Source organism: Poecile atricapillus, chromosome 12, assembly GCF_030490865.1.
Source record: "Poecile atricapillus isolate bPoeAtr1 chromosome 12, bPoeAtr1.hap1, whole genome shotgun sequence".
NCBI classification, from domain to species: domain Eukaryota; kingdom Metazoa; phylum Chordata; class Aves; order Passeriformes; family Paridae; genus Poecile; species Poecile atricapillus.
Window position 1 is genome coordinate 4,354,934 of NC_081260.1, and position 26,019 is coordinate 4,380,952.

At 51.8% G+C, this 26,019-nt stretch overlaps 1 protein-coding gene across 1 annotated transcript; it reads right to left on the bottom strand.

Annotated features, from left to right (window-relative positions):
- Positions 1–1,470: 1,470 nt before the first annotated feature.
- F8 (coagulation factor VIII) lies at positions 1,471–26,019 on the bottom strand. The gene is made up of 27 exons (XM_058847874.1): positions 25,798–26,019; positions 25,504–25,680; positions 21,804–21,928; positions 21,384–21,506; positions 20,741–20,953; positions 20,121–20,192; positions 19,592–19,699; positions 17,593–17,814; positions 17,074–17,308; positions 16,498–16,672; positions 15,493–15,583; positions 14,640–14,851; positions 14,190–14,340; positions 13,836–14,045; positions 9,952–12,610; positions 9,464–9,629; positions 8,447–8,644; positions 7,339–7,567; positions 7,059–7,241; positions 6,743–6,859; positions 5,479–5,550; positions 5,084–5,169; positions 4,446–4,601; positions 3,516–3,660; positions 2,524–2,672; positions 2,082–2,258; positions 1,471–1,860 (listed from the first exon to the last, which is right to left on the bottom strand). The coding sequence occupies exons 2-27, from the start codon at positions 25,653–25,655 to the stop codon at positions 1,705–1,707; spliced, it is 6,582 nt and encodes a 2,193-aa protein (XP_058703857.1). The 5' UTR covers positions 25,656–25,680; positions 25,798–26,019; the 3' UTR covers positions 1,471–1,704.

Consider the following 26,019-nt stretch of genomic DNA (forward strand, 5'->3'; position numbering starts at 1 on the left):
GGCAGCCTCTCCTCACCTTTGTGCCTGGTTATTGTCAGAATGCAATCAAGCCAAAGGGTGATTGCATCTCCTGCTTGAGCTGTAATGTAATCACTGCCAGGGCCACACCAAAGGCTCCCTGTATAGCAGCATGGAACATGTGGCAGATGCATGAGGCTTTTTCAAGCTGTTATTTGAAACATCAGCTTCTGATCTGCCCTGGGTGTGGGTTCCCAGACAGGTCACACCACTGGGGTGGTCTGCAGCACATCTCCCTGCTTCCTTTAGACACAGGTCGTGGAGGGGAGCATCTCTGTGCACCACACAGCCCTGTGCAGCTGATGGCAGAGCAGCCATCCCTCACACAACCACCCTGCTGATGGCACAGCCATGGTGCCCCACCACAGCTGTCCCCTGTGCTGCTGGCAGAGCTGTTCTTGGACCTGCTACAGGCCACATCTCATACAGGTGCGAGCAGAGACTGACTGATTCTGATGCCCTGGAAGTTCACAAGGCAATTGCTGGATGTTGCTGGGCTGCTGCAGCCATCCTGCCCATCCCACTGTGACAGCACCCAGCTGACTCCTGCCATTCTCCAAAGCCCCCTCATAACCCTGCTTTCCCTGCCACACCAGCTGACTCCTGCCATTCTCCAATGCCCCCTCATTACCCTGCTCTCCCTCCCACACCAGCTGCCAGAGGCTTTGTGGGGCCAGCCAGTTTCCCCATCACACATGAAGGACTCACTGCCCTGGCACAAGCTCTCACAAGCTGCTTGTAGGAGAAGTGCTGCCCAACAAGGAAGACCCCACACCTTTCCCACAGGGGTGCTCTCCACCCTTGTGAGGTGGCTGTTGTTCTGGAAGGTCTTCACCCCATGAGAGGAATGAGGCAGGAGCCAATGTCACCCTGCTCATCATCGTTCCTGGGAGGGGAAACATCTGCCACTGTGTTGGGTGGGTGCCAGGGAGGTGAAAGCCACAGGTATCAGGATGATGGCTCTGGCCCACTGAACACCTTGCTGGGGATTATGTCAAGGTGGCAGCTCATCCATGGGTCAATGTCCCACCAGGGTCCCTGGGAGCCACAGGCACCCAAAGAACTCCTCCTGTGGAGAATAAGGAGGGCTTGCTCAAGGCAGCAACAGAAAGTGGGGTGATGGGACCCAGCCACAGCAGCAGGAGCACTGTGGAAAAGAGACAAAGGGAAGTGCAGAGCCAAAGCCCAGTGCTGAGTCAGGTTGAGCAAGAGCTGTCTCCCTCCAGTCTCCGATCCCGACTGATTGTGAAACAGACACTGGGGCCTGGAGCACGGCCTCCACCCCCCATCCTTATCTTTCCTCTTCCTCCTCCAGGACTGTGCCCAGGGCAGCAGGAGCTTGCACAAAACAAGGCTGAGAAGCTCTGGGGCTAATTATTTAGTAGCTTCTGGTAGTGTTGACTGGGCCCCTGGGGACTCCTTGGCTAAAGGAGAGGAGGAAGTGCAGAGAGATACTGGAAAATTACTGTTTAATTCTTCATCATTACATCTGAATATATGGCATCTGGTAGACACGGGAAAAGGCAGATAACAACCCAGTCACTGCGAAGCTCTGCAGCCCTTCTCTTCCCCAGCAGCAGGGGCAGCCAGGTCCCTGGAGGGATGGCTCCAGCCTTGGGGAGGGCTCAGTGTCTGGTGGGATGCGTGTCCTTGGGCTGGCACTGCCTCTTCCTGGCCCTGCAGCCATCAGTACTCTTGCTGAGTGTCGCAGCCAAGGAACTCTACTCGCAGGGCAATGTGGTTGTGCCACTGGCGGGGGTATATCCTCACATAGCGGGCAAACAGAGGGGACTCCAGGGTATTCGTCACTGTGCTCTGATGGTCTTGGTTTGCCTTGAAAATCTGGAGAGGAGAGAGAAATCAGGGATGCACTTTCCTCTGCTGGCATAGTGAGGACAGGGTCAACCCACACAAACACACCTTGGAATGCTTTAAGGAAGGAGGAAGCACAGCCTGGCTCACTGCTCTTGGAAAGAAATCCTGTGAGCATGTTTGCTGCCAAGGGCTGTGCTTGCTGCCCTGAGGGTGGTCATGGGCTCTGGACACAGAGCAGCTCTGCCTACCTTCTCCTTGCCATTCTGCAGGACCGGGCTCCAGTGCACGCCATCCTGGCTGATGGAGACAGCAAACTCCTTCACAAACATCTGGGTGAAGAGAGCTTTGGCACCTTGGGTTATGATTGCAGTCACCTTCTTGGTTACTTCAAAGTCCACCTGCAGCCACTCTCTGGGGCTGTTGCTCTGGGGAAGGACAGACTGCCTTCAACCCTCCAGCAGCAATGAGAAATACACACTCATTGCAGCTGAAGCCAAGCTGGCCCTGCACTTCCCTGTGCTTCACCTGCCCTACCAGGCATCTGGCTGGAGCTGCTGGGTGCTAGATCAATGTGGCAGTGAGTGTGCAGCTTGCGTGGTGCATGTGGCTGCACACACTTCCCACAAAGCCCTGACTGGGAGACCCCGCTGGGGTCCCAGCTGCCTGCCTGGTATCTCGTGCACAGGCTACCTTTGGCCTCCAGGCATTGGTCCTGCCCTGAAGGTTCAGGCGGGCCAGGGCAGGTGTCCATCTGGAGAAGAAGTTGGCGCTGTGGGAGGATGCAGAGATGTGCTCATCAGGAATCCCTCTGTTCTCCATTCCTAAGGGCATGGAGCAGCCTGGAAGAGAAGAGCAATATTTGTCATGGGGTAGAACAGTAACCTCATGGAGATGCCTTCTGCCTGCTCACTGCTCCAGCTGCCCTTTTCCCTGGCTACAGGTTCTTCTGTGCCTTACTGCAGTGCCATGGTCCCTGCACTGCCTGGGGCCCCTGTGTGCAGCATGGCTCTGGCCAAAGTATTCCTACTTTCTTTTCTCCCTGGAGATTTTATCTAAGAGGAATGTGAAGAATTTATGGTGTAAGGAGACATAAGGAGAACCTGTATCCAGGGGAAGGACAAGAATATCTGGCAGGGAGACACCCTGCATATGTGTGATCAGGTGTGTCTGTGCACAGCTGCTTCAGAGCCAAATGGCAGGTTTGGGGCATGGGCTGACAGCACAGCCCCTGCTGCTTTTAGCTGCTGCAGAGCAGGTGTGCAAAGCCAAAGAAAGGATCCCAGGGCACCATTTCCTCACGTTGCACTGTTGATCAGAGCCATCTCACCTTCAACTGGCAAAACCAGAGTAAAAGCCAACAGCATCTGTCTCTGCTTGTTTTCTGCTCCCCCAGACTGAGGCAGCAGCTCCCCATCTATCAGCTTAGCTGCTGCTGGAAGTTTCCTGTGCTTCAGTAAAAAGGCTGCTGAGCTCTGGCCCCAGGCTCTGCCTCTGGTATTTTTATCTCCAAGACCACAATGAGACTTTCCAGCTTTGTTCCCTCAACACCTCAGTGCCATCTCCAGCTCCCTCCTTCCCCCTCCATAAGTGCCTGGGAGTCCTGGCACACATGGGGCTGATGCTCAGGACCCCAGCAGAGCAGAGCCCAGTTTTGGTGGTTGGTGTCTGTGGGTGGGACGCACTGTTGAGGTCGCAGCCCAGGAGCTCCATGCGCAGCGTGGCCCGGATGTTGTAGTGGGTGGGGTGGATGCGGATGTACCGGGCTACGATTGGGGGCTTGAACTGGTTTTCTTTCACTCCAGTTGCATCCACGTTTCCAAAGAACAGCTGCAGGGAAAGGGAGGAAAAGGATTGTTGTACCAATGGAAAGAAATATACAGGACAAGGATTACTGGGGTGAAAAATGTTCATGTCAGGCACTTCTGTATCTTTTCACCATCTTTACAAAAATGACAACTCAGGGAAATTATTTGAGATGAGGTTCAGGTCAAAGAAGTGTGAGTGGGCCACTGAGAAAGAAAAGGAGAAGAAACTTCTGTGCAAATTAACTTGATTTCACGTTTTCACCAAACAAGGGTGAGAAAAATGAGGGAAAAAAGTCAGTCCTCAAACATTTGAACCTGGGAAAAGTTGTAGCCGCAGATGGTACACACAATGGACGCTTTCCTGGCTACTCTTTTCCCAATGGATTGATCAGCTTATGCATATTTAGGTTATGGGTTTTTTCTAGTGACTATAGATTTTCCAAATCATTTGCATCTGCACAATATTTTTAGAAAGGCAAATTTGCCTTTGAGGTCAAAAAAGATATTCAGGTAGAATCTTATGCCTAACTCTAAGTAAAATGCAACATGACATTAAGAGGTGGATCTCACGGTCATGTGGGATGGTGGGAAGAGGTAGCTTAGACAATTTAAAATAAGACAGATGGACACAGACAATGAGTCCCTTTCTGATCTGTGATTCAGTCACCTGTCACTGAATGGTCTCTGTTTCTGCCCTGATCTCAGGGGCTCAGGAGGTTTCTGCCTTGTGTACAGAGCTTCCCAGCCCTCATCACCCCAGGACACCCCATTCAGGGAAAGCAGTCTGCTCAAGACCTTTCACCTTACCATCTGTGTGCTCGTGGCATTCCCCTTGTACGTCTTCCACCTTCTCCCATCAAGGCTGTAGAACACAACAAACTGGGAGATGTAGAAGCTGGAGAACTTTTGTCGGGCCCCTTGGGTTTTTATGCCGTGAATAATGGTGGGATGCAAAAGATCCACCTGAGAATGAAAGTCAGGGATTCACATCTGATGGAAAACCCAAGCCATGTTCAGGCAATGCCCCGCAAACCCACAAACTTGCTTCTCCTGACATAACTGAGCACTGGTTATGAAAGTTATTAAAACAGTTGTTCATAAGTGCAAGTCACTTGGTGCAAGTCAGCCAACAGCAGGGATTGAGCAGGGGAGAGCTCCTTTGCTGAGGTGAGCTGTTCTGCCTTGGTCATTGGGGGATTTTTGCACAATCCAGTGCTGCAGCTGGACCATCAAGTGATTTTTCTGCTGCACTGAGGATGGATATGGGGGTCAGGACAGCAGCAGGACCAGAGCAGCTGCCATTAGGATCTTAGTGCTCCCCTGTCAGAGGGAAGAGGAAACAGAAGGATATAGCTGGGCAGGCACTGCCCATCCCTGAACTCTTCTGCATGAGCATGACCTTGCAATGCCCCCAGTGGTGCCTCCAGACACAAGGCCCCTCTTACCTGGATCCAGGCATTGCTGCGGTCGGTACTCCAGGCATTGATGGAGCCGGTGTTATCCAGCCTGGCCAGGTAAGGAGCCCACTGCCCTACAAGGAGAGAGCACAGACACAAGGATGCTGCTGGCCCTTGGTGCTGCCTAAGGTGGTGAGAGGTCCATCCACAGGACTGGGCCTGAGGATCACCCTGAGGTTTAGCAGCCACACACAGTGGGGCAGAGCCCTGGCACAATGGGCCAGCCGTGTGAGAAGGCTCCAGATCCTGACTGGGATGCTGACATTAGCACAGATGGAGGATCCCTGTCCCAGGGACTCAGCACAGCAGAACTTGGGGCAGGCAAACATGTGAGTTATGCTGGCTGAAGCTGCCCTGACCCCACCTGCCCTCCAGCTACTCACCATACTGCCCCGAGGCTGTGATCTGAGAGTCTGCAATGCCATGTGAGGCCATACCCAGGGCATTCTGGCAGTCTGCAGGGAACAGGGGAGGGCAGAAACCAGGGAGACTTGGTTAGATAACAAAAGTCTAAGTAGGGTAGCAGCCTTCAGGCTCAGGGAGGTTTTCAAGCCTCCAGGAGCTCCCAGGCTTGTTTCTCTCACACCAAGGGATAGGTTGCAGAGGCTTCCACATCCATCCCTGAATTTTAGGATAGCCAGAGGTTCTTGCTCACACCCCCCATGTCAGGAACAGAGAGTTTCCAGCATCAGACACAGCAGCCTTCTGCCAAACTCATTTCCCTGAGTCTATGACCTTTCATTCCTATGTCTTAATGTCCCAGCAGTGCTGACAAGTGTCTCTTCCTCATACCCACATCTTGCTCCTATGCCTTTTTGTTGCTAGGCAGCATCTTTTGAAAACAAATATCACATTGCTAAAGGAAAGTCTACCTGACACCCCTGTCTTTCTCTGTCTCTCTTCTGGTCTGCTGAGCACAGGGATGTTTGTCTCTTATAATAACCATTATTATTAGCAACTTGTCACACCTTGGCAGCTCCACTGTGTGTCAAATGCTCCTGGAGAAAATGCAAATTTGAAATCTTAAGCGGATTTTTAACTTACGGTAAAGTTTTCTGGCTGACATTTAATAATCTTTTAGAAACAGGAGAGAGACTGTCACAGTGTGATAAAATACCACTCTCCCACACCACTTCCCAGTCCTTACTTATGGTGAGTTAGAAACTCATGTTGTTCTGGGGTGGAATAGAGATGTACTGTGGATTTTGCAGTTTCTCTTGGAGTTATTTCTATTAGATCAACCTGCAGTGAGCATCACTCACTATCTCCTGTCACTGCTCTGTGCCTCAGTTTACCTCCTGATATATGGCCAGGCAACTGGGCACTGACAGCACGGGCAGGGACCAGCCCATGCATGCACTTGACTGGGTAAGTGCATTTTATGGAAGGTCTAGGGACCCTCAGATTTGGAAAACAAGAGCTCTTGGAGTAAATATTTGCAGGCTGATGAAGCTGGTCTCCCATCCTTCACCCCAGCTGTGTCCCTGATTCTGTGCTCTCTGCTGACTTTCTTCCAGAGTGAAAACCTGGTAGATCCCATGTGGGTCACCCCAAGAGAAATGCTGAGAGATCTGTAGGGAAGGAAGCTCAAATACACACTGGTCATGGCTGTGGCCCAGGTGGGTCAGGCACAAAGAGATCACTCACTCAGGTCGTACACGAGGAACAGGGCACTCATTCCGGCTTGTTGGTGCTCTCCCACTTTGCACTCCACCCTCCAGATCCCAGCATGTGAGGGCCACATCTCCACTGTCCCAAAGACACCTGGCCAGGAATGGAGAGCAGAGCAGAGGGGAGTTACTGCCTGTAATGGGATGCCACTGTGTCAAGTGCTGTGCAACCACAGGGACAGAATAGTCCAGATCCACTTCCCCTCCTTGGTGTTCCCCCACAGAAACTTCCTAACGGCACAAACATGAAGCCCTGGCAGAGGGGGGTGCACAGTGCCTGTGCTGCATCTCACCAGGATAAAGGTTGTAGACTCCCATGCGATACTCCTGGCTAGTCCTGACATTGAACAGCTGCCCATGGAAGTGAACAGAGTGGATGTCCTCAGTGCTGCCCATGTTCAGGAGGTGCCATCGGACCCGTTGCTGCTGGGCCATCACCAGCCCAGGCAGGGTGTCACTCACGTAGCCGTTGATGGCTGGGAAAGGCAGCAGTCAGGAGGGACTCAAGGCTCTGAGATATTTCCACCCCAATATAGGCTATGGGATGGAAAGCACAAGGGCAAGGATCCTCACCGTGGAAGGAGTGGTTTCTCTTAAAGTCAGGGCTGTCCTGCTGGATCCGGCAGGGAGGGCGGCAGTTTCTGTCCACGTTCTCTGGGAAGTACCAGCTTTTGGTCTCATCAAAGATGGTGAAGAGCAGGGAGAACTCCTGCACAGCCAGCTGCCTCCTGGAAACGTAGCTCAGCACCCCACGGTTGCAGATGATCAGTGGCCCAATGAGGCCTGAGTGCAGGTCCTTCTCCTGCCAGGGAGCCAGAAAATCAGGGTTTGCCTCCGAGCAGGAGACGACGCTGATGCAAGAGGCACAGCAGGGTGGAAAGCGGGGAACCCATCTGCATCCCTGGCCTGGCTCCCACTCTGGGGCACGTGTAGGGAGGGAAGAACATGTTGGGTTCACTGGGGCACCCCCACTCTGCCCTGAGCTAAGAAAGGCTGCTCAGCAAGTGTTTGCATGTGCTTTCAAGAGACGTGGTGTCTGTCTGTCCAACTGTCCATCAGTCCCTACTGCATTGGACCCAGGGGCCAAATTCAGACAGATTTGGCAGAGGGGTAAGGAACTGCAGAATGCTGGGGTTTTTTTGGGAAGGGAAGGGAAGGGAAGGGAAGGGAAGGGAAGGGAAGGGAAGGGAAGGGAAGGGAAGGGAAGGGAAGGGAAGGGAAGGGAAGGGAAGGGAAGGGAAGGGAAGGGAAGGGAAGGGAAGGGAAGGGAAGGGAAGGGAAGGGAAGGGAAGGGAAGGGAAGGGAAGGGAAGGGAAGGGAAGGGAAGGGAAGGGAAGGGAAGGGAAGGGAAGGGAAGGGAAGGGAAGGGAAGGGAAGGGAAGGGAAGGGAAGGGAAGGGAAGGGAAGGGAAGGGAAGGGAAGGGAAGGGAAGGGAAGGGAAGGGAAGGGAAGGGAAGGGAAGGGAAGGGAAGGGAAGGGAAGGGAAGGGAAGGGAAGGGAAGGGAAGGGAAGGGAAGGGAAGGGAAGGGAAGATGAGCACCAGCATGTATTCATCGTTGTATTACACAGCCCCAGGCAGCTTTCAGCACAGCCCCCCAGGAAATTCCTTGGCCTCACAGTCAGGACTCAGCATACTGCCAACCTCCCCTTCCTGGGATGCCCCATGGAGACTCCCACCTACCAGGTCCACATCGGAGAAGTAAGCCCAGGCCTTGCAGTCGAACTCCTGCGTGGTGGGTGCCATCTGGGGCAGGACTTTCCAGGAGTATTTCTGGTGGCCACCAGGCTGCACCACCCCACCCTGCTGTGTTGTGCCCTCATAGGCTGTCAGTGTGGAGTGGAAGGAGAAGGGCCGTGAGGCCAGGTTCTTGAATGTCACCTGCACCAGAGGGAAGGCAAAGCAGCAGAATATGTGAGGGGGCAGTGCTGACAATGCTCTGGTGGTGGGTCCAGCCAGCTGGTGGGAAGGATGTCCCTGGTTCCCAGACCTCCAGCTGGTTTCCATGCAGTGGCCAACCCCTGCTGAACCACAAGCTGCAGCTGTGTGGTGCAATCTCTAGTGGAAAGCACATCCTGGGTTCATGTCTGCTGGATGAGGCCCTTTTCCTGCTCAATGGAAGCAAGGTCAGCTACACTACTGCCTCTGAAGCCCAGAGGGGCTGAATCCATCCTGGTGAAGATTTCAATGAAGAATTCAATGAAAAAGCAACTTCTCCAGGGACACAAGTCCTGAGCCTTTCACCTTCTTCTCAGGTAGGTGCTGAAGGACCTTTGGTAGTGTGGGAAGCCCAAGCCTGCCCTCATACAGAGCACCTAAAAGAGCTGTACTGAGCCCTGCTTAGCTCACTACCATTTTTGCAATCTCTTCACCCAAAAGGCTCCTCATGGAGCCCAGAAGCTGATCAGGCCATGCTGTTGCAGGGGTTGGGTCTGTCTCAGGTCCAGGGCTTCGCATATGAACACTCTGAGCTTCCTGCTGGCCCATTCCTCCAGCCACTGAGGTCCCTCTGAATGGTGGCTCTGCCTCCCAGTCTGGTGCCATTCACACGCCAACAGGGCAGCTCCTGTCCCCAATCCCTGAAGGTTAACCCATGGGCACTGCAGAGCCTGCAGGCCCACCTCAGCACTCCCTCTGGCTGAACCCCAACAATAATGGGGGAATTTATGGTTTTATAGGAAATGGGAACTTTCTACTCACCATGATGACATCTTGAACTTCTGCCCTGATGTAGGGCCCGAGGATGCCCAGGTGTTCATCCAGCTCTCTGCGCTGCACCAGCTGCGTGAAAGAATCATCCAAGTACTCTCGGAAAACCACCTTGCGGTACTGCCAGGAATGCTTCCTCCTGCTTCTTCGGGGGTCCCTGCAGGGGGATGCCAGTTAGGTAGGTCAGGTGACACTTCCCATAGTGAGGACAGCCATGGCAGGGTTGTTACAGGTCAGGGGGATACAGAGCCAGAGCATCCCTTACCCACTTGCAAGGAAGCTCAAAGTTTCTGGAGGTTTAACACCCCTCCCCACCCTCCCAAGGCAGAGGGGAGTTGCTGGGACCATCCTTCCCCTGGGCTGCTTGGCTGGGTTGTACTGGTATAGAACTGTGATCCTGCCTGCCAGGATATGCCATCTCATGCATCATGCCATGCCATGCAGTGCAGGAGGAATGCATGCAGGAAAATCACACTTACATTGCTTTTAGGAAGTGCTGGGGTCTCTGGTCCCCATATTCCCACATCACCTCCACTGCTGCAATGAAGTATTGCCGTATCTCCCCCTGGAAGGAGCGCGGGTCATGCTCCTCTTCCCCATATATGTCAAAATCCTCCATGGTCTGCTCTGTGTCGCTGTACTCATCATAGTCTGTCTTGGCAGTTTTTGAGGGGCTGGAACGTGTCCCATTGTTCAGGGCCAGTTCCTCCCCGTGTCCTGGGATGTGGCTCCTCTCCCCAGCTGTGTTGTTGCTTTCCCCATCCTCCTTGGGCTCTCCCAGGCCCTGGCCCTCTGTCTTCCCTATTTCTCTGAGGACATCTTCCCTGCTGAACACCTGACATCCATGAAGAGTGTCTTGCACATACTGTGCTGGCTTTTTGGTGCTGTTGTTGTTGTGACCAGGACTACTTGGAGACAGTGAACAGTTCTCTCTGATGGCTGATTTCAGAGACATTCCTTCTGGGCTTTGCCCAGACATTCTCCCAGGCACATGGTCCTCTGTGGCATTGGCCTTGAGATGCTGAGGCTCAGGACTGAACAGACCCAGCTGCTCCACAGAGTTCGTCTCCTCCTCCATCTGGCTTCTCCCCTGAGCTTGCTCGCTCCCAGAAGCCCCCAACACCGCAGCTCTGCCTGGCTGCAGCTCAGCCAAAGCTGGGCTGTGCAAGTCCCCTGTGTTCACCACAGCCCCTGGGGAGACTGGGTCCCAGTTTGAGGCCAGGTGTGCAGCCTCAGCAGTGACCTGCCTTTCTGAGCCACTCACTGCCACTGCTGGTCGTGTCCCCAGTGCTCCCCATGAGGGGAGGGAACGTCTGCTGCGCTGAGCCCCCTCACTGCTGCCCTGTACTGCCCTGTCAGTGCTCAGCCTCCCCTCAGGATACATCTCATCCCTGCCTGGGTGTAGCCTCCTCTCAGCCACCTTGGATTTTTCTTCCAGGCTCTGCTGGGCCACCATCACCTCAGGCAAGGTGTCACTTGATACCAAAGACCTCTTTTTGAAGCGAGTGATGCAAAAAGGGGAATGAGGTCCACACGCCTTTGGAGCTTCCTTATTCACTGCTGTCTCAGGAGCCTGGCTGGCCAGATCCTGCTCTGCTGTCTTACCATCAGAGAGGAGCTTCTTGCTGCTGGTGTTGGGAAGACCCAAAGCTCTGCTCTCCAGTGACCTGCCTTGTTTAGGTCTCCAGTCAGAGCCACTCGTGCTTCTGGCTGTAACTCTGTGTCTCAGAAACTGCTCAGAGCTTTTTAGGAAACCATTTGGGAATGGCCTGGTGTCATTGGTCACAACATTTGATTCAGAAAATACGATACTGTCCAACTCTGCTAATTCCTTAGCATCCTGAAACACTTCTTTCAAAATTACTTCATCCCTCTCTTCTGTCATTACATAGCTGGATGGCTCAAGGTCATTGGTGTCTGCAAAGGTGGTGTCTAGAAGGCTGGTGCCTTTGGCAAGTCTACTGGCTTGTTCTATGCCACTTTTTGCAGGCAAGGAGTTACTGTCAGCTGTGAAGATTTCTCCTGGCACAGGTTTATCTGACAAAGAAACATTTTGCTCTTCAAAACTTTCGTAAAAGCCTTGTGAAACCACTTTGTGAAGCCTTTTCTCCAGCCTAGCATCTAGGTCATTTGATGAATAATTGCTTTCTATGGCATGACTCTGAACCACAGCATGAGAAGTCCTATTATCTTCTGTCTCATCTGGATATGCAGAAGGATTGTTCAATGTGGAGGAAGAGTTGTGATCAGTACTTAAAGATGGTGCTGTAATGATTGTCTCCTCTGAGTCATACAGTTTAAAGGATATTTTATCAGCCCCTTTTAGCAACTCATTACTCTGTGAAGACATATCTTGAAGTGCCAGGTTGTGCTCCAGATCATTCTGGTGAATTGAGCTCCTGCTCTCCTGAAGAGGGGCTTTGCCAGCAGCATAAGCAATGGAGTCCCACAAGCTTGTTGCATGGGTAGTTGTCATTTGAGGCTCTGCTTCCAGGTTCTCTATCCTACCACCAGACTGGACTGTCGTTCCTTTTACTGGCTCCTGCACCTCTGGGATTTTTGTCACTTTTGTTCCTGCCAGAGCATCTCCTGGAGCTGCTGTGGCTTGGTGCAGCCGTTGCTCATCTTCTGAGCTCACAGTACCACGGACCTTTCCACTGACACTCCCCAAGTGTTCTCCAGGTGGGATTGCTCCAAACCCTTCATCCTGGCTGATGATTTTTGACAATTCTTCATCTTCCAGGAAGGACTCATAGGACACTGGTTCATAGCTTTCCTCTGGCAGGGAAGACATGGAAATATCATGTGGATTTTGCATTGCTCCTAAAAATGTTGATGTTCCATTAGAAGAGGGATCAGAAATCCTGTCGTTGCTCAGGACATGGTCTGTCAGGCACAATCTTATCTTCTCTGTCTCATTTCTTGAAGAGGAGATGTTGTTCAGTTGCTCATTCACACATGACTTCTTTCTTTTAGAGAAGCCCCTGGGCTGGAATTCAAAGGCAACCTCCTCCCCATCGTGATACACATAATCTTCCTCATCAGTGTCTTGCTCATACTGGCACTGCAAGACCGTGAACTTGGCATGCATCCCTCGGTCTCTGAAATCAGGATTTAGGCACCCCAGTGTCCAGACACCTGTCTCAAGAGAGGGCAAAAGGACACCATCAGCCCAGTTCAGTGGGAAACTGGAACAGATGCCATTCCCATGCTGTTCCCTTGCTAGTCCAACCTATATTTTCAGGCAGCCTCTGGCTCATAGTAATGATTCCATGCTTTTGTAGTCCCTAGAGTGTCTTACAGCTGGACCCACAGTGTTGCTGGCAACATGCAGGGCGAGCACCATCAGCAGGGCTGGTGTTTCCTGGCAAAGCATAGTGAGCTACACACAGCTGTGAGGGCCCAAGTACAGCTGAGCAGTTAATGCAGTGAGAACCCACGGAGCCTCCAGCAGCAGCAGCAGTCACCATAACCCACCCCCAAAGACATCCTGCTGCTGTCAAACACACCTCTCTCCCAAAGACAGCCACCACATCTCTCCCACTGAAGGGGAAGGAAAGGAAAGGCTGCCTCTCACTCGCATCCCCAGCCAGTGTGTTTGCTCCCAGCAGAGAGGGTGAGATATGTGATTTCTGGGCTCTGCTGCTGGAGAGAGCTGCCACCTGCTGCCGGCTGAGCTGCTGCTCTGCTTCTGAGCAGCAGGCAGGAATCTGAGCTCAAATGGATGTGAGGCTTGGCTGGGTTATACAGAGCTCCCTGCGGTGTCTAGAAACCCTGACAGCTTGGCTCGGGGTGCAGTGCCCATTACCATCACATCAGTGTTGCAACCACATGGTAAATCCTGTGTCTCCTCTGTGAGTGAGGAAATGGTTTGACAGCACCTCTTTTGCCAGCACTAAGGAAAAAGTGCTGAGTGGGGGGAAATATAACTGAACTCTAAAGCAAATATTTTCTAGGACTTTTCTATGGCTGCCGTTTCTGTCCTTGCAAAAGTCTGGAGATAAATGGCATGACCAGCAGCTGAACCCACAGCTGGGACAGCACTGCCACTCCCCTGGACCTCCGAGCTTGGAGCCAAGTTTGCAAATGTCCACCAGGCTCATGTTACTGCAGCCAGCTTACTGGTTTGGCAGCGTGCATGACCTTAACACACCCTACTAATTAAGTAAAATACCACAATTCAATTTATTTGATTTGAAAGATTTAATCACTGCCTCTCACTTTGCTGTTCCAGCAGGCTGTGCATCCCTTTGCTCTCAGAGCTGTCCAAAGGAATTGGGCACCAGAGAACCGGCTGGAGGTGCTCGCTGATCTCTGCTGGGATGCCAAGCCCTTGGTTTACAGAATAGCCCATGCTACTAACCTGGCTTTTCCAAACTCATGATGACTGTTTCTCCAGAAAATGGGAAAAGAGTAAGCACATCCTCAAAGACCATGTTGTGCTTGAAGGTATTTCCAGAGAAGAAGATGGAGAGGAAATCTGTTTGGGCCCCAACACTCAGGACATACCAGTACACAACGTCGTTCAGGCAGAGTTTTGTTTGGAGATTGTCAAATACAAAGCCATTAATAGCTGGAAGAGGACAGGGGTGAAACATTTCAAGACCATATTCTCCCCATGACTGCTGAACTGCTGTGACTCCTTGCTCCTTCCCTGGGGCAGGGATGAGCCTGTGTCTGCAGGGGCTTTCCAGGGAGCCCCTGGCTGGGTACTCACTGTGCATCACATTGGAGGCATAAAACTGGGAGTCCTGGGTATCCACATGGGTTGCATCAGAGCAGAACCTCTTGATGTTCTCCTCCAGGTACCAGCTGTAGTTCTCATCAAAGACAGCAAACAGCACCAACTTCATGTTGTCTGACATTATCTAGAAAAGAGAAGGAAGAAATTATTCCTGGTCTGATCAGAGCACCCCTGGTGCCCAGGGTAGCTGTCAGCTCTCAGTCTGGTTGCATGGAGAAGTTTACTATTTTACAGGAGTTAGGGTGCAGGTTTGGAGAAAAGAGAGCATGCAAGGGAGGATGGGGAAGGCAGAGGCATTAGGACTGCTGATAGGATTGAAGAAAACAAAACAGACAAATTTGTTTTTACCTAAACATTTCACCTACCACAGTTATTCCAGCCTTTCAGCCTAGAAGTTGAGGCAACAAAGGGAAGACCCCCCACCTGATTTCCCCTCTGATCCATGGACTTCTTGGAGCAGATGAGAAGCGGCCCAATCAGGCCTGAGGCCGTGTCTCGGACGGCATCGATGGAGCTGTAGTAGAAACGGGTGAGGCAGCGAGGATCTGCCTCTGTTGGGCCATCCTCAGCAGTGAGACTCCAGCTGTAGGTGAATGACTGCCCAGGGGGAATAGGAATATCCTTCACATCTTTCTCTGGCAACACACAACCCAAGAGCAGACCAGTTATATCTGGGCTGCTCCTGCAAGGAGTGATCCCACTTGAGCTCAGAAAGGTTTCCTGACCACACAAGCTGCAGAGGGAACCACCCATGCGCATCCCAGGATCCTGGTGGGATGTGGGATGGCCTTGCACAAGTCATGGTCCTGGGAGCACAATAACAAGGGGTGAAAACACTTCTGGGAATGAAATGTGGGGGGAAAAAAACAACCCCAGAGCAAAAACTACAAAGCTGCGAGAGGGAGAGTCTAAGTCACAGTGAACCCCTACATGAATGCAGGTCAGAAGGAGCCCAGGGAATGAGGGCTGTAAATAAACTGCAAACACAGGCAGGATCACCAGGATGGTTCCTGCCTCCTCAGAAAGTGGAAGCCTCCAGGATGGAGCAATTAACATGGTCCCAGCTCTCTGGTTGAGAATGCCCCTTCCCCCACTCATCACTGAAGCCCGCCTTAAAGAAAGGGTTACATGGCACCAATGGAAACATGAACCTGGAATCATCACAAAGTCTGGGATTATAGAGTGTAGGTGCTTGGATGAATGGACAGTATTACCAAAGGCTTCAGGAAACTCTCCTGGCCCAGGTGATATCCCAGGTTCCCATGGCCTGCCTTACCTGAGGGTCTCACACCATAGTAGGGCCTGACGCTGGTGAGGCCGTGAGGGTAGATGTTGTAGGGTCGGCTGGCCAGATTCCTGAATACAATCTGAAATGAGGACAGGCAGCAGGAATGTTTGGTGGTTTCTGATCCCTGTAAGCCCTCAAAGCTGTTCTCAGTGTCCTTGCAGAGAGGGAAACACCAGACAGCAGTGCCCTGGGGTTGGCTACCTGTCAATGATCAACAGGAGGTACCCGGACATGTCTGAATATAAGAAACCACAATTTCTCTGGGGTGAAACTGTATACTGTCTGCTGTTCTGGGAGGTGTCTGTTTTAGGGAGGGCATGAAAAGATCAGATTTATCAAAGAGAAAGTTGCTGTCTTTAGTCTTACTTTACTTATGAGTCAGAAGAGGTCCATCAATCCAGGCCTCAGAGGACCAGGACATTAAGTATGCACAGCAGTCAAGAGCTTTAAAGGGCTCCCCACTTCACTGCATGAAGCCTTTCCTTTATTTCTCTAAACAGCTCTGTCACATGCCCACAACTGCACAGGGAACCCCAGAGAGGGAGCAGAAATGTGAAGCTGCTGGAAACCATCCCATTCCTCCCAGCTGCAAACAAGTCAAGTGGTCAGGAGGTCAGGAGAGGCACTTCGGGAGACAAAAGCGACAGTCCCCAATGCTGTGAAGTAACAGCAAACAGATGGAGAAGAGTAGAGGATGAGAGGACACTCCTGCCTCAGAAGAAGGTGCCGGATGTCATGTATTAACTTACACAGTTCCTTAGGCACCTGCAACAAACTCAAATCAGAGGGACTGGGCCATATTCAGTGCATTCACTGAGAATATTTACCTTAAGCTGCCAGTAGCATCTGCCTTTCCAGTGAACTTTTAACATTGTCAAACATGAGAGAGCACCTGAATGACTTAAGTTAGACATTAGCCACAAGCCAAGAGCTATTAGTAGAAACAGCATCAAGTTCTGATGTTTCCACAGTGGAAAGCTGCATTTCTCTTACCTTAAACTGATCTCCCACCTCCCCCTTGATGACAGGGCCCAGAATTCCCTTGTCCTGTTGGTTGGAAACCTTGCGCTTCTTGAAGGTTCTGTCCTCATACTCCACAAACACAACTTTCTTATACTTTGAACCGATCCGCTGTGGGCCAGGCTCCAGGTACAGGCTTGTCATGTTTCTGCAGGCAAAGGCAGAGAAAGAGCAAGTGGCCACATGCAGGACGCTGTCAGAAACAGAGCAAGACCTTCCATCATACAAGGACCTGGCAGATGGCTGAGAAGTTCACCAGGAGTTGTTGTCTGCTCAGAAGGACTGATGCCAGAGGCCTTGGTGGCAGAGAGACAAATGCCCCAGAGACAAATGTCTCTGAAGGGCATTTGGTAAAATGGAGCAAAGTCAGGTCCTGCTTTCCCATGGCCTCCCCAAGACAATTCTTGTCCTGCATCCATACTATTAGCATTAATAAAGAAGAACAAGACTGTCCAGGTTGGGCAGAATGAAAAGCAATTTTTGGGGAAAAAGGGAAGAGCTGTCAGGGCTGCCTGGAGCAGCCTCATGAGCACACATGCCCACTCTCACCTGTCCAGAGACACTGGTTTCACAGGGGCATAGTCCCAGTCCATTTCCTCAGCTGCAATGTAGTAAGTCCAGGTCATGGGCTTGTCTTTGGCAAAAGAGCGTACTTGGATAATATGGTAAATTTCCTCATCTTCCTCAGGGTAATCCAGGTCCTCTGGCTCATTTAACAGCTTCCCTGTCTTCAGCAGACGTTCCTCAGGACACTCCTCCACCTTTGCATAGGCCTCCATGCCAGCTGGGTTCAGACAAGCCAGCAGAAAGGGTCACACTGATGTGTCAGTACAGGCAGGCACTTGCCCAGGGCCTGCCTGGGAGAAATCTTCTCCATACTGTTCCCATCAAATGGGCCAACATGGATCAACCCATGCCATCTGGTATGGGCCAGACTGCAGGTGGATGTAACACCAGGGAGCAGGAGGGTAGCAGGAGGGGCCTTGGAGCTGCAGCACCACACAGAACCCTGAGCCTAGGCCATCTCCTGAACTGCTTTTCCCCCAGGTTCTTGGAAAATAAGGTTACCTTGCTGATGGGACGGTATCTGGCAGAACATCCGAAACCAGCCAGCTGTTCCTGGCATGGTCTGGGCTGTGAGATATGTGGCAGGGGAAATTTCTAGGCTGCTGAGACGGTGGCTTCTCACCAGGAATGTGTGGCCTTCAAAGAAGATGGAGTGGACTTCTGGCCCAGAGCCCAACCCAATCACATGCCAGTGAACCTGCTTCTTGAGGCACAGTGTGAGACCTGCCAGGAAACAAGGAAAGCACCCAGGTAACCAGCTGTAACCAGCCCTTGTCCCCACTCTTGGTGCCATAGATTCAGAGTTTGACGCTGAGTCTGACACTCTGTCTATGCTGATAGAGTCCCCTACTCCTGTGCTGGCTTCAAGCTGGAGAAATCACACATGAATGTGGACTGTCTGAGCAAAACAGAGACACAGGTCACACCATCTCCCTGAGATAAGACTAGATTTACAGACTGGGGGACTCTGGGAGGGTTGCTGTTAGGAGTTCACAATGGAGTGCAGTGGCAAAAGAGAGAGATGTGCTCCTTGACTCTATAAACAGGGAAATTGGGCACTGGAAAAGAAGAATCTTTTGTCTGATCACAACACTGGCAAGGCGGATACTAAAACATTGCATCTGGAGCAGGGCTCCAGCACGTAGCAGTAGCTGAAATACCACAAAGGGCAGAGAGGGGTCACCAGGATTATTTGAGTGCTGGAGAAAATTCCTTCCTCAGAGACACTCAAAGAGCTCAGTGTGCTTAGGAAATTAGAAAGAACTTGACTGCATTGTAAAATTACTTTCCTGGGGAGAAACTGATGTGTGCTGAAGGCCTCTGTAATCTAGCAGGGAAGTTCCAAGTTCCTGGAAGTTCAAGCCAAACAAAGTCAAATACAGGGTCAAGCGCTTGCTTTTGGCAGAGTGCAGAGGTGACTGGAACAGATCCCAAGGGCCTGGGAGGAAATTGGGTGGAGGTCCCATCCTGAGGCCCTCAGCTCTCCATTTCCAGCTCTCTATCAGACACCTCTCAGACCAGGTCCTCCATGCAGGGAGGGGGATGCTGAGTGCAGATGGATAATTTCTCCAGGGAAAACCCACTTTGTAGACACAGAGGTTGACCGTGAGGTTTCCTTAGCTCTTAAGTTTTATGAACTTATCAGGACAGGGAATTTAGGGGAGTTTTGCTTTTGCCTTTTACTGGAAAATGGCCAGACCCAAGTGGGAGTTCTTAGGATGTGGTTCACCAAAGCTGCTGGTGGTAATGACTCTCCTGATAGTGTTTCCCTATCCAAGTTTGCCTTGGAGATTCCTTACTCTCAGACAGCTCTGGATCTTTTCCCAGGAGAACCCAGAAATTACCAACTTTTGTGTTCACTGGGGTCAAACCCAGCCTTTTCTTTTGTTCTTCTGAAGAAGAGGAGTCTGAGAGAAGACCTAGCTGCACCAGGGAAGTTTATGTCAGATATTGGGATAAATTTCTTCACTGAAAGGGTTGTCAAACACTGGAACAGGCTGCCCAGGTATTTAAAAGACTTGTATATTTGACACTCAGGGACATGGTTTTAGTGGTAGACTTGGCAGTGTTAAATTTACCATTGGACTTGATGATCTTAAGGGTCTTTTCCAGCTTAAAAGATTCCATGATTCTATTCCCAAAATCCTATGAAGGTGCTTTAGTGAGAGCTAAATGCTACCTCCAGCCTTGTTCACAGGGCTATAAAACTGCTACCAGCATTATTCTTTTAGACCTCCAAGGAAGTCAGCTGCACTTGGCAACACAGACAGCTGGAAACAGATCCTGCCCTGCTGTAAATGGGAAAGGCAGATCAAGGAGCTGAAATATAAGACTCCCTCTGAGGTGAATACAGCCTAACACTTCCATCACCTGGAAACTCCTCTTGATCTCTTTCCTCACATCCTTTCCCAAGCTACCTCAAGTTTATAGACCTGGCTCCACTCCTACTCCTAGAAGTCCCCATGCCCCTCACCGCTGTCCCTGTCCCACCAGGACTCACCAGGCAGTGAGCCATTGATGTAGCCATTGATGGTGTGCAGCTCTGTCCTGTTGTGAGCCTGGGGCTGAGCAGCTGCTGAGGAACCCTGCTCAGAGTACCAGCTTTTCCCTGTGGAGAGAGGAGGGTGCAGTCAGCTTTCACTTGAGAACATGTCAAAGAAAAAGTAAACCTTCTCAGGGAGGCCAGATTTGTGGTGCCTGTGGAAATCCACAGCACACCTGGCCATGGCTCTGCATGGGTGTGGGGGTGACCACTACACAGGACAGGGAATGACTCTCCTCTTAACCTGTATGATGGGAACAAGGCCAGGGCATGGGACGGCAGAGCTGGGTGGGCTGCAAGCTCCCTGCACCTGGTGAAGGGAAGGAGGGGCAGTACTGCACCAGGAGCACACTGGCTGGGGGGACTGCACAAGCTTAAACCCTTGGGAGGGATGTGGGTGCTGAGAAGCTGTGCTCACACCATGACCAAAGCAAATGTTCCAGACCTGGCTGAATGCCGGGCCTGACACCAGTCAGTCAATAATTACCTTCATCAAACACTGCAAAGAGCAGAACAAACTCTTTCTGCCGGCCTTCATTCCCATCACTTGCCAGGGTCCCTGCAAGATGCAATGAGATGGATTTATTTAAAGATCAGCAAGCACCACCCAGAGAATTCCTTGTGCTCTTCAAGAACTGGTAAACCAAGGCCAGGCTGTGCTTTGCTTTTGTCATGTCTCACAATTGCAACAGCCCTGCTTCCAGTCTTGCTGCCCCCAAAAGTCCATGGTTGAGAGGCAGCTGCCCTCAGAAGGCATCAAAAGGTCAGTTTTGTACTGCCTCCTCTTAGACCTTTGCTCACTGGAGAAGCTGCTCCTGGTGAGTCACTGGAACCTGCAGACAGTGCCCAGTCATTTCCAGTGACTATAGAGGGGTCTGGACAACTACTTCCAGGATATGTCTCAGCCAAGGATGACCAATCTTACTCCAGTCACATCTTCTTGTACCTTGTGCTGTCAGGATGTCAAGACTGAACCCCAGGAGCACTTTCATTGAGCACAGCTCACTAACTCCACTGCCATTCTCAGCCTCAGGAAAGCATCTGTGATTATTCTGCTTTTCAATTAATGGTTGCATGTGGCCTGTCCCCACCCTGTGCTGTGCTTACCAGGTCGGCACACGAGCAGGGCTCCAATCAAACCAGAGTTGATGTCCTTCACGCTGTTGGTGTTGGAGGAGTAGGAGTGGGTCAGGCACGTTGAGTCGTCCTCCGTTGGGCCCTGGTTTTCCTGGATTTCCCAGACATATGTGTGTGTCTTCCCAGGGTCCACCCTGTCCCCCTCCTTCTCTGTCTGGCTGGTCTCATCCTCATACCCTGCTCCTAAAACCAAAGAAATGGCCAGATGTCAGTGAAGGTTCATCCCCAGCGCACCGTGGCTACAGCAATGCCCTTTCCTCCAATCCAGAACACAGCCCCTCTCCACCCCAGGGGAGTGAGTCCTATGGGCAGTGACAGAGCTGTGCCACACTCACATGTTGGGCTGTGCACCCACCACCTGCCCTGAGGCTGGACAGCACAGTCTTCCTTGCCCTAAGCATCCAACCTAAGGTTTAACCCCTGTAATACCTCTATAACTGATACAGGTTTGCTCTGCACTGTTTGCTCAGCTCATTTCTGGGCTGGGCATGGCATCTGTCCTCACAGAGGGACATGAATAGCAGGGTGAGTGTGGGATGCACATCTGGCAGGCAGGTGCCAGAGCAGGAGGTGCTACACAAGGAATTGCGGCACCTGAGGCTGCCTAGCTCACCTTCTGACGCCTTCCAGTAGGACACCCCAACAGCATGGAGGTTGTACGGGCGGGAGGCCAGGTTTTTAAACGTGATGACCACTGTGTCATAGACTTCTGCTCGAATGGTGGGGCCTAGAAGACCTGAAGGGGATAAGACAATAAGGTCAGCTGGGGTCAGGCAGCTCACACCCTGCCAGAAACCCCAAAGGGTCCTGACTTTCCACAAGTCCCACACAAGTGGTTGTCCCTCATGCAGCACGGCAGCATCAACTGCATCAGCTCCAGCAAGGCTCTCTGCACCCCCAGGAGCTCTGCCAAACTGGGATCCACCCGGGTGCTTTCCTGCTCCTGGCTGAAGAGAAGCCAGCACCCAACCCAGGATGAGTTTGGTGGCTGTCAGGTATTGCTGGAGCTCCCCACACTGCAGGTGCTTCTTACCCATCCACGCTGGCTTGAGCTTGGGCTGTGTGAATGAGCCATCAGGGTACTCCACAAAAACAGCTTTCCTGTAGCGGGGAGGGACACCAGCTGGGGGCGGACGTGGGCCTGCATGCCCCAAAATGCTGCAGGAGGAAGGAAAAGCCAAGGCTGATTGCACAGACCCATCCATGCATGGGCAGCAGCCATCTTCCTTCCCTTCCCACCAGCTTGCTTGCTGGAGCCCCAGGGATTGCTCACCCTGCTGTGTCCTTTGGATTTCCTGACAGCTCCCAGGTATGATTGGAAATGTTTTGCTCATCATACTGATGACAACAGGGCAGTGATTAGTGTTGTGGTGTTAGTCATGATGGAAGAAGACACGAGGCCATACCCAGATGCAGCTGGGCCAGGGCACAGCAGCAGGTATTGGTGCCAGTCTCCTGCCTCATGCCTTGTCCAGCTTCATGTTTCCTTGGCAGCAGGGACACAGAGCATTGGCAGTGCCATGGTGACCTGTGCCCTGAAACCATCCCCACTCCAACTCCAGCACCTTCAGGTGTGGCAAACAGATCACATCATGTGTAACTCACATCCTCCCCAGCTCCCCGCCCAGGGGCTGCCAGCAGGTGTGGCAGTTTGCTTTGTGTCTCAGCACTGTCTACACATTTGGTTCTTTTCTGCCCAAAATGGTATTTACACTTCACAGCAGGAGGATAAAGGAGCCTTGAATGTATTTCAAACCCCACTTATCTCTGCTGGCCACTTTCTATCTGTAAGAAGCTTAACAAATTCTTTTTCTGGAAGGAATGCTGCACGTTTATCTGGATAACAAAGGCATTAATTTCTTCAAGGATTTTAGAGGCTGACTTATCAGCCCAAGGACTAAGACCATTTCCAGTAACCAGACAGACCTTTCCAGCCTTGTTTTGTTTGAAGCAAAAGCCAGGTGGTATTTCTTCCCACTTAAGAAGCAGGGAAGGTTGCTGTCCTGCTCTGACTAACCCTTATTCGTTTCCCTTTGTGACTCTTCCCCGAACGGAAGAGGAAGGAGACGATGTGACTCAAATTTAGGAAAAGCAATGCACGCTCACCCCTACAACACTGTCTGGAAGCCACTTGCAGCTGGGGGATGCTGTGGGAAGAGCGGGCCCCACTCTCCTCAGGGGCAGAGCAGGATGGGAGCCCATGAAAACCCCACGGCCACCCAGCTCCTGTAACACCACATCCAGGCTGGCAGGAACCCCCAGCAGCCACAGCCCAGTGCCACTGCACTCAGCTGACTTTGCCCATGAACCTGGCTTGATGGCAGTGGAGTCCAGCCCCAACTTTGCTCTTCAGTGTGTTCCCACACTGGAAGGTAGCTGTGCTGCAGGGTAGCTGTCCACTCTCAGGAAGATGTGCCTTAATGTCTAGCTCACAGAAAGCCCAAATTTGAGAATGCAGCCCTGAGATACGATGGTCTGGTCCTGCTCAGTAAAAAAGGCAGAAATCCTCTGGAGCCAGGGGGATTTTGCTGGCATGCAGAGGCATGGCTAGGAAGGGACCTAGTGACAACAGGGCTTACTGCTGGGTCCCAGTGCTGGCAGAGCAGAGCCCAGAGGAGACAAGCAGGCGAAGTTCAGCCTAGAGATGTCTGATCAAAGTTCTTCTGGCCAGTCCTCTGTATTTGGGGTCCCCGTGAACTTCCTTTCCCAATGGCAGCAGAATCTGAGGCAGGCCGATAAGTTTCTGGCACCTTGGATTAGCATTGTTAGCCACACTATCTGTTCATCTCTTGGAGCTGGGAAACATCCTGCGCTGCCAAAACACTCAGACATGGGCTGCTGCTACGTGTCCACCAGCTCCATGTCCAAGCTGAGATCCCTGGGGCCATTGCAGGAAATGCTGGTCCTGGCTCCAACCCTGCTGGTGGGGTTGTGTTTGGGAGGAAGAGAAACTGAAATCATGGGGAAGGTGTGAGCAGCTCTGGCCTGGTGTGTTACAGCCCATTAATTTGACAGAGCTTTCTACAAACATGCCAGAGAAACCCCTGGATACATACGAGGGGTTTGGAGGTCCTGCCTGGAGATGTACCTTTGGAAGCTGCCATGAGATGCTGGTGCACTGAGGGAGAACGTGGGGAGCAGAAGACACCACACACACAGCTCAGAGACAGCCTAGCTCCAGGGGCAGCTCTGCCTGCCATGCTTTCCTGGCTCACTCTTGCATGCCCCTTATATCCAGCCTGGCTGTTTTCCAGTGCCCTCCTCTGTTGCAGGGAACTGGGCTGAGGTTGCAGGGCCATGGAAAAGGCACCATCATTCAGCTAGGAACAGCCATGACAAGCAAGCCCTGGTTCCCATCACAGCTTCCCCAGGAGCTGCACAGCTGCCCAGGAGTTCTCTGCCTCTCCAGGCTGGAGCACACCACCAAGTCCCTCTGAGACAGCCAATGTTATCTTCCCCCATTTTTAGAGAGGGACAAGTGGCCTCACACTGCCTGCCAATGTCCCACTAATCCCCAGGCAAGGTCAGGTCCCTGAGTCACTCCAGGGTCAGAAATAGTGCCCGAGTGCATCATAAAGCCAGTGCTGAAATGGAAAGCCACAAGCCTGAAATAACAGTGTGAGTAAAGTCATCATCTCTATCACAGCCTAATGGACCTGTGGGCAACATCAGTGAAAGCAGGGCAAGGGGGATTAGTAAAATAGGGGGTGCTGGATGCAATTTTCCTACTGAAGTAATCAAAAGGGGGAAAACCAACATTACTGGGATACAGTGACTACAGCAGCTAGTCAGGCTGACCTGGGTCATCCCTAGAGCCTGGCTTCCAGTGCCTGACCACAGCTCCTCACTGCTCAGGCCACTGTGGGTCTGAGATGGGGCCATGGGCAGATACTGCCTCAGCAGAGAGTCTGGGAAAGGGGATATGGAAACAGGGCAGAGGGAATGGGCACATCTTGATCCACAAGGGGTACAGCCATCCAGATCCATTGTCCACACTCAGAACACTCACAACCATGCATGTCCAAGCCAGATGTGTCTTAAGACACCACCATCCTGATGCTTGAGAAACACAACTCCTATTTTTCCTTCTTACTTCAAAGTACACATGCAAAACCATCATGCCTTCTTCCTTCTTGCCACTGTGTATGAATACCATTATTTTCCCAAACACTACAAATTATTTTCATTTCCTTAAAGAAAAATTTCAGCCCTAGCAATGTAATGTACATAAAGATATAAATAACTAAAGCTGGATTTTACTAGGGGCAGACATAGTGGAAAGTTTTTGCTGCTAAGTTATGACAGGGTGGGCACAGCCAACCTTCCTCTGCAGTGCCCAGGGAGTCACAAGTGCCTGTCTCACCTCAAAGCCCCTCCCAAGCTCCCAGGATGCAGAGCAGAAAAGAAAGCACAGGTAGAAAATCAGCTCATGGCTCCTAGCACAGACTTTAAAGGGTTATAGGCAAATGTCATTAAGATAAAATAGTGCAGGACAGTGATGAGGAGCAGGTATGCATCTTTCTCTCTCAATTCCACCTGTCCCTCACCAGGGGTTGCATTTAGTGACTCCCCATCACACCATCCCTTCCCAGCTGTACCAGCAGCTCAGTGCACCCACCTGGCCAGGTTACCCCCATGTACCTGCCTGCCTGGAGCCAAGCTCACAGTGCCACATGTCAGGGTGGGAGAACACCCAGGACAGGGTTCTAGAATTACAAAAGGAAGAGCTTTACCCTGCAGGCACTTGCAGCACGGACAGCAGGTCGCTGTGTGTGTAGTCCCAGGCGGTTTCCACTGCAGCAATGTAGTATCTTCTCACTTTGCTGATGCCCTCCTCAACCAGGCAGAGGAGCAGGAGGCTGCACAGGGCTCCCACCAGCACCATGCCTCCTGGCTGGGAACTGCTCTGACTTCAGGAGGAAAAGTGAAAAGGAAGGAATGAGAAAGAAAAGAGGAGAGAAAAGTCTTTATCTTCTCATCCAGCTGTTGTAATCCACCGGAGACAATGATTTAAAGCCAGCACTCACTTGGAGCGCTGAAAAGTTTCTCAAAGATGTCAGGAGGGGAATCACTTGAGCAGGTTTGTGCAAAGACCAGCATGTGAATGATGGACTTTCCTGTTCTTCCTCTGGCAGTGGCAGGAGGAGAGGAAAAAACAAAAGGAAAGGGAGGGCAAGCACAGTGGTAAGTTCCGCTGCAGGACTCAGCTGGCTCGGTGTCCTGGCTCCTGTCTGGGAGCAAGATGAGGA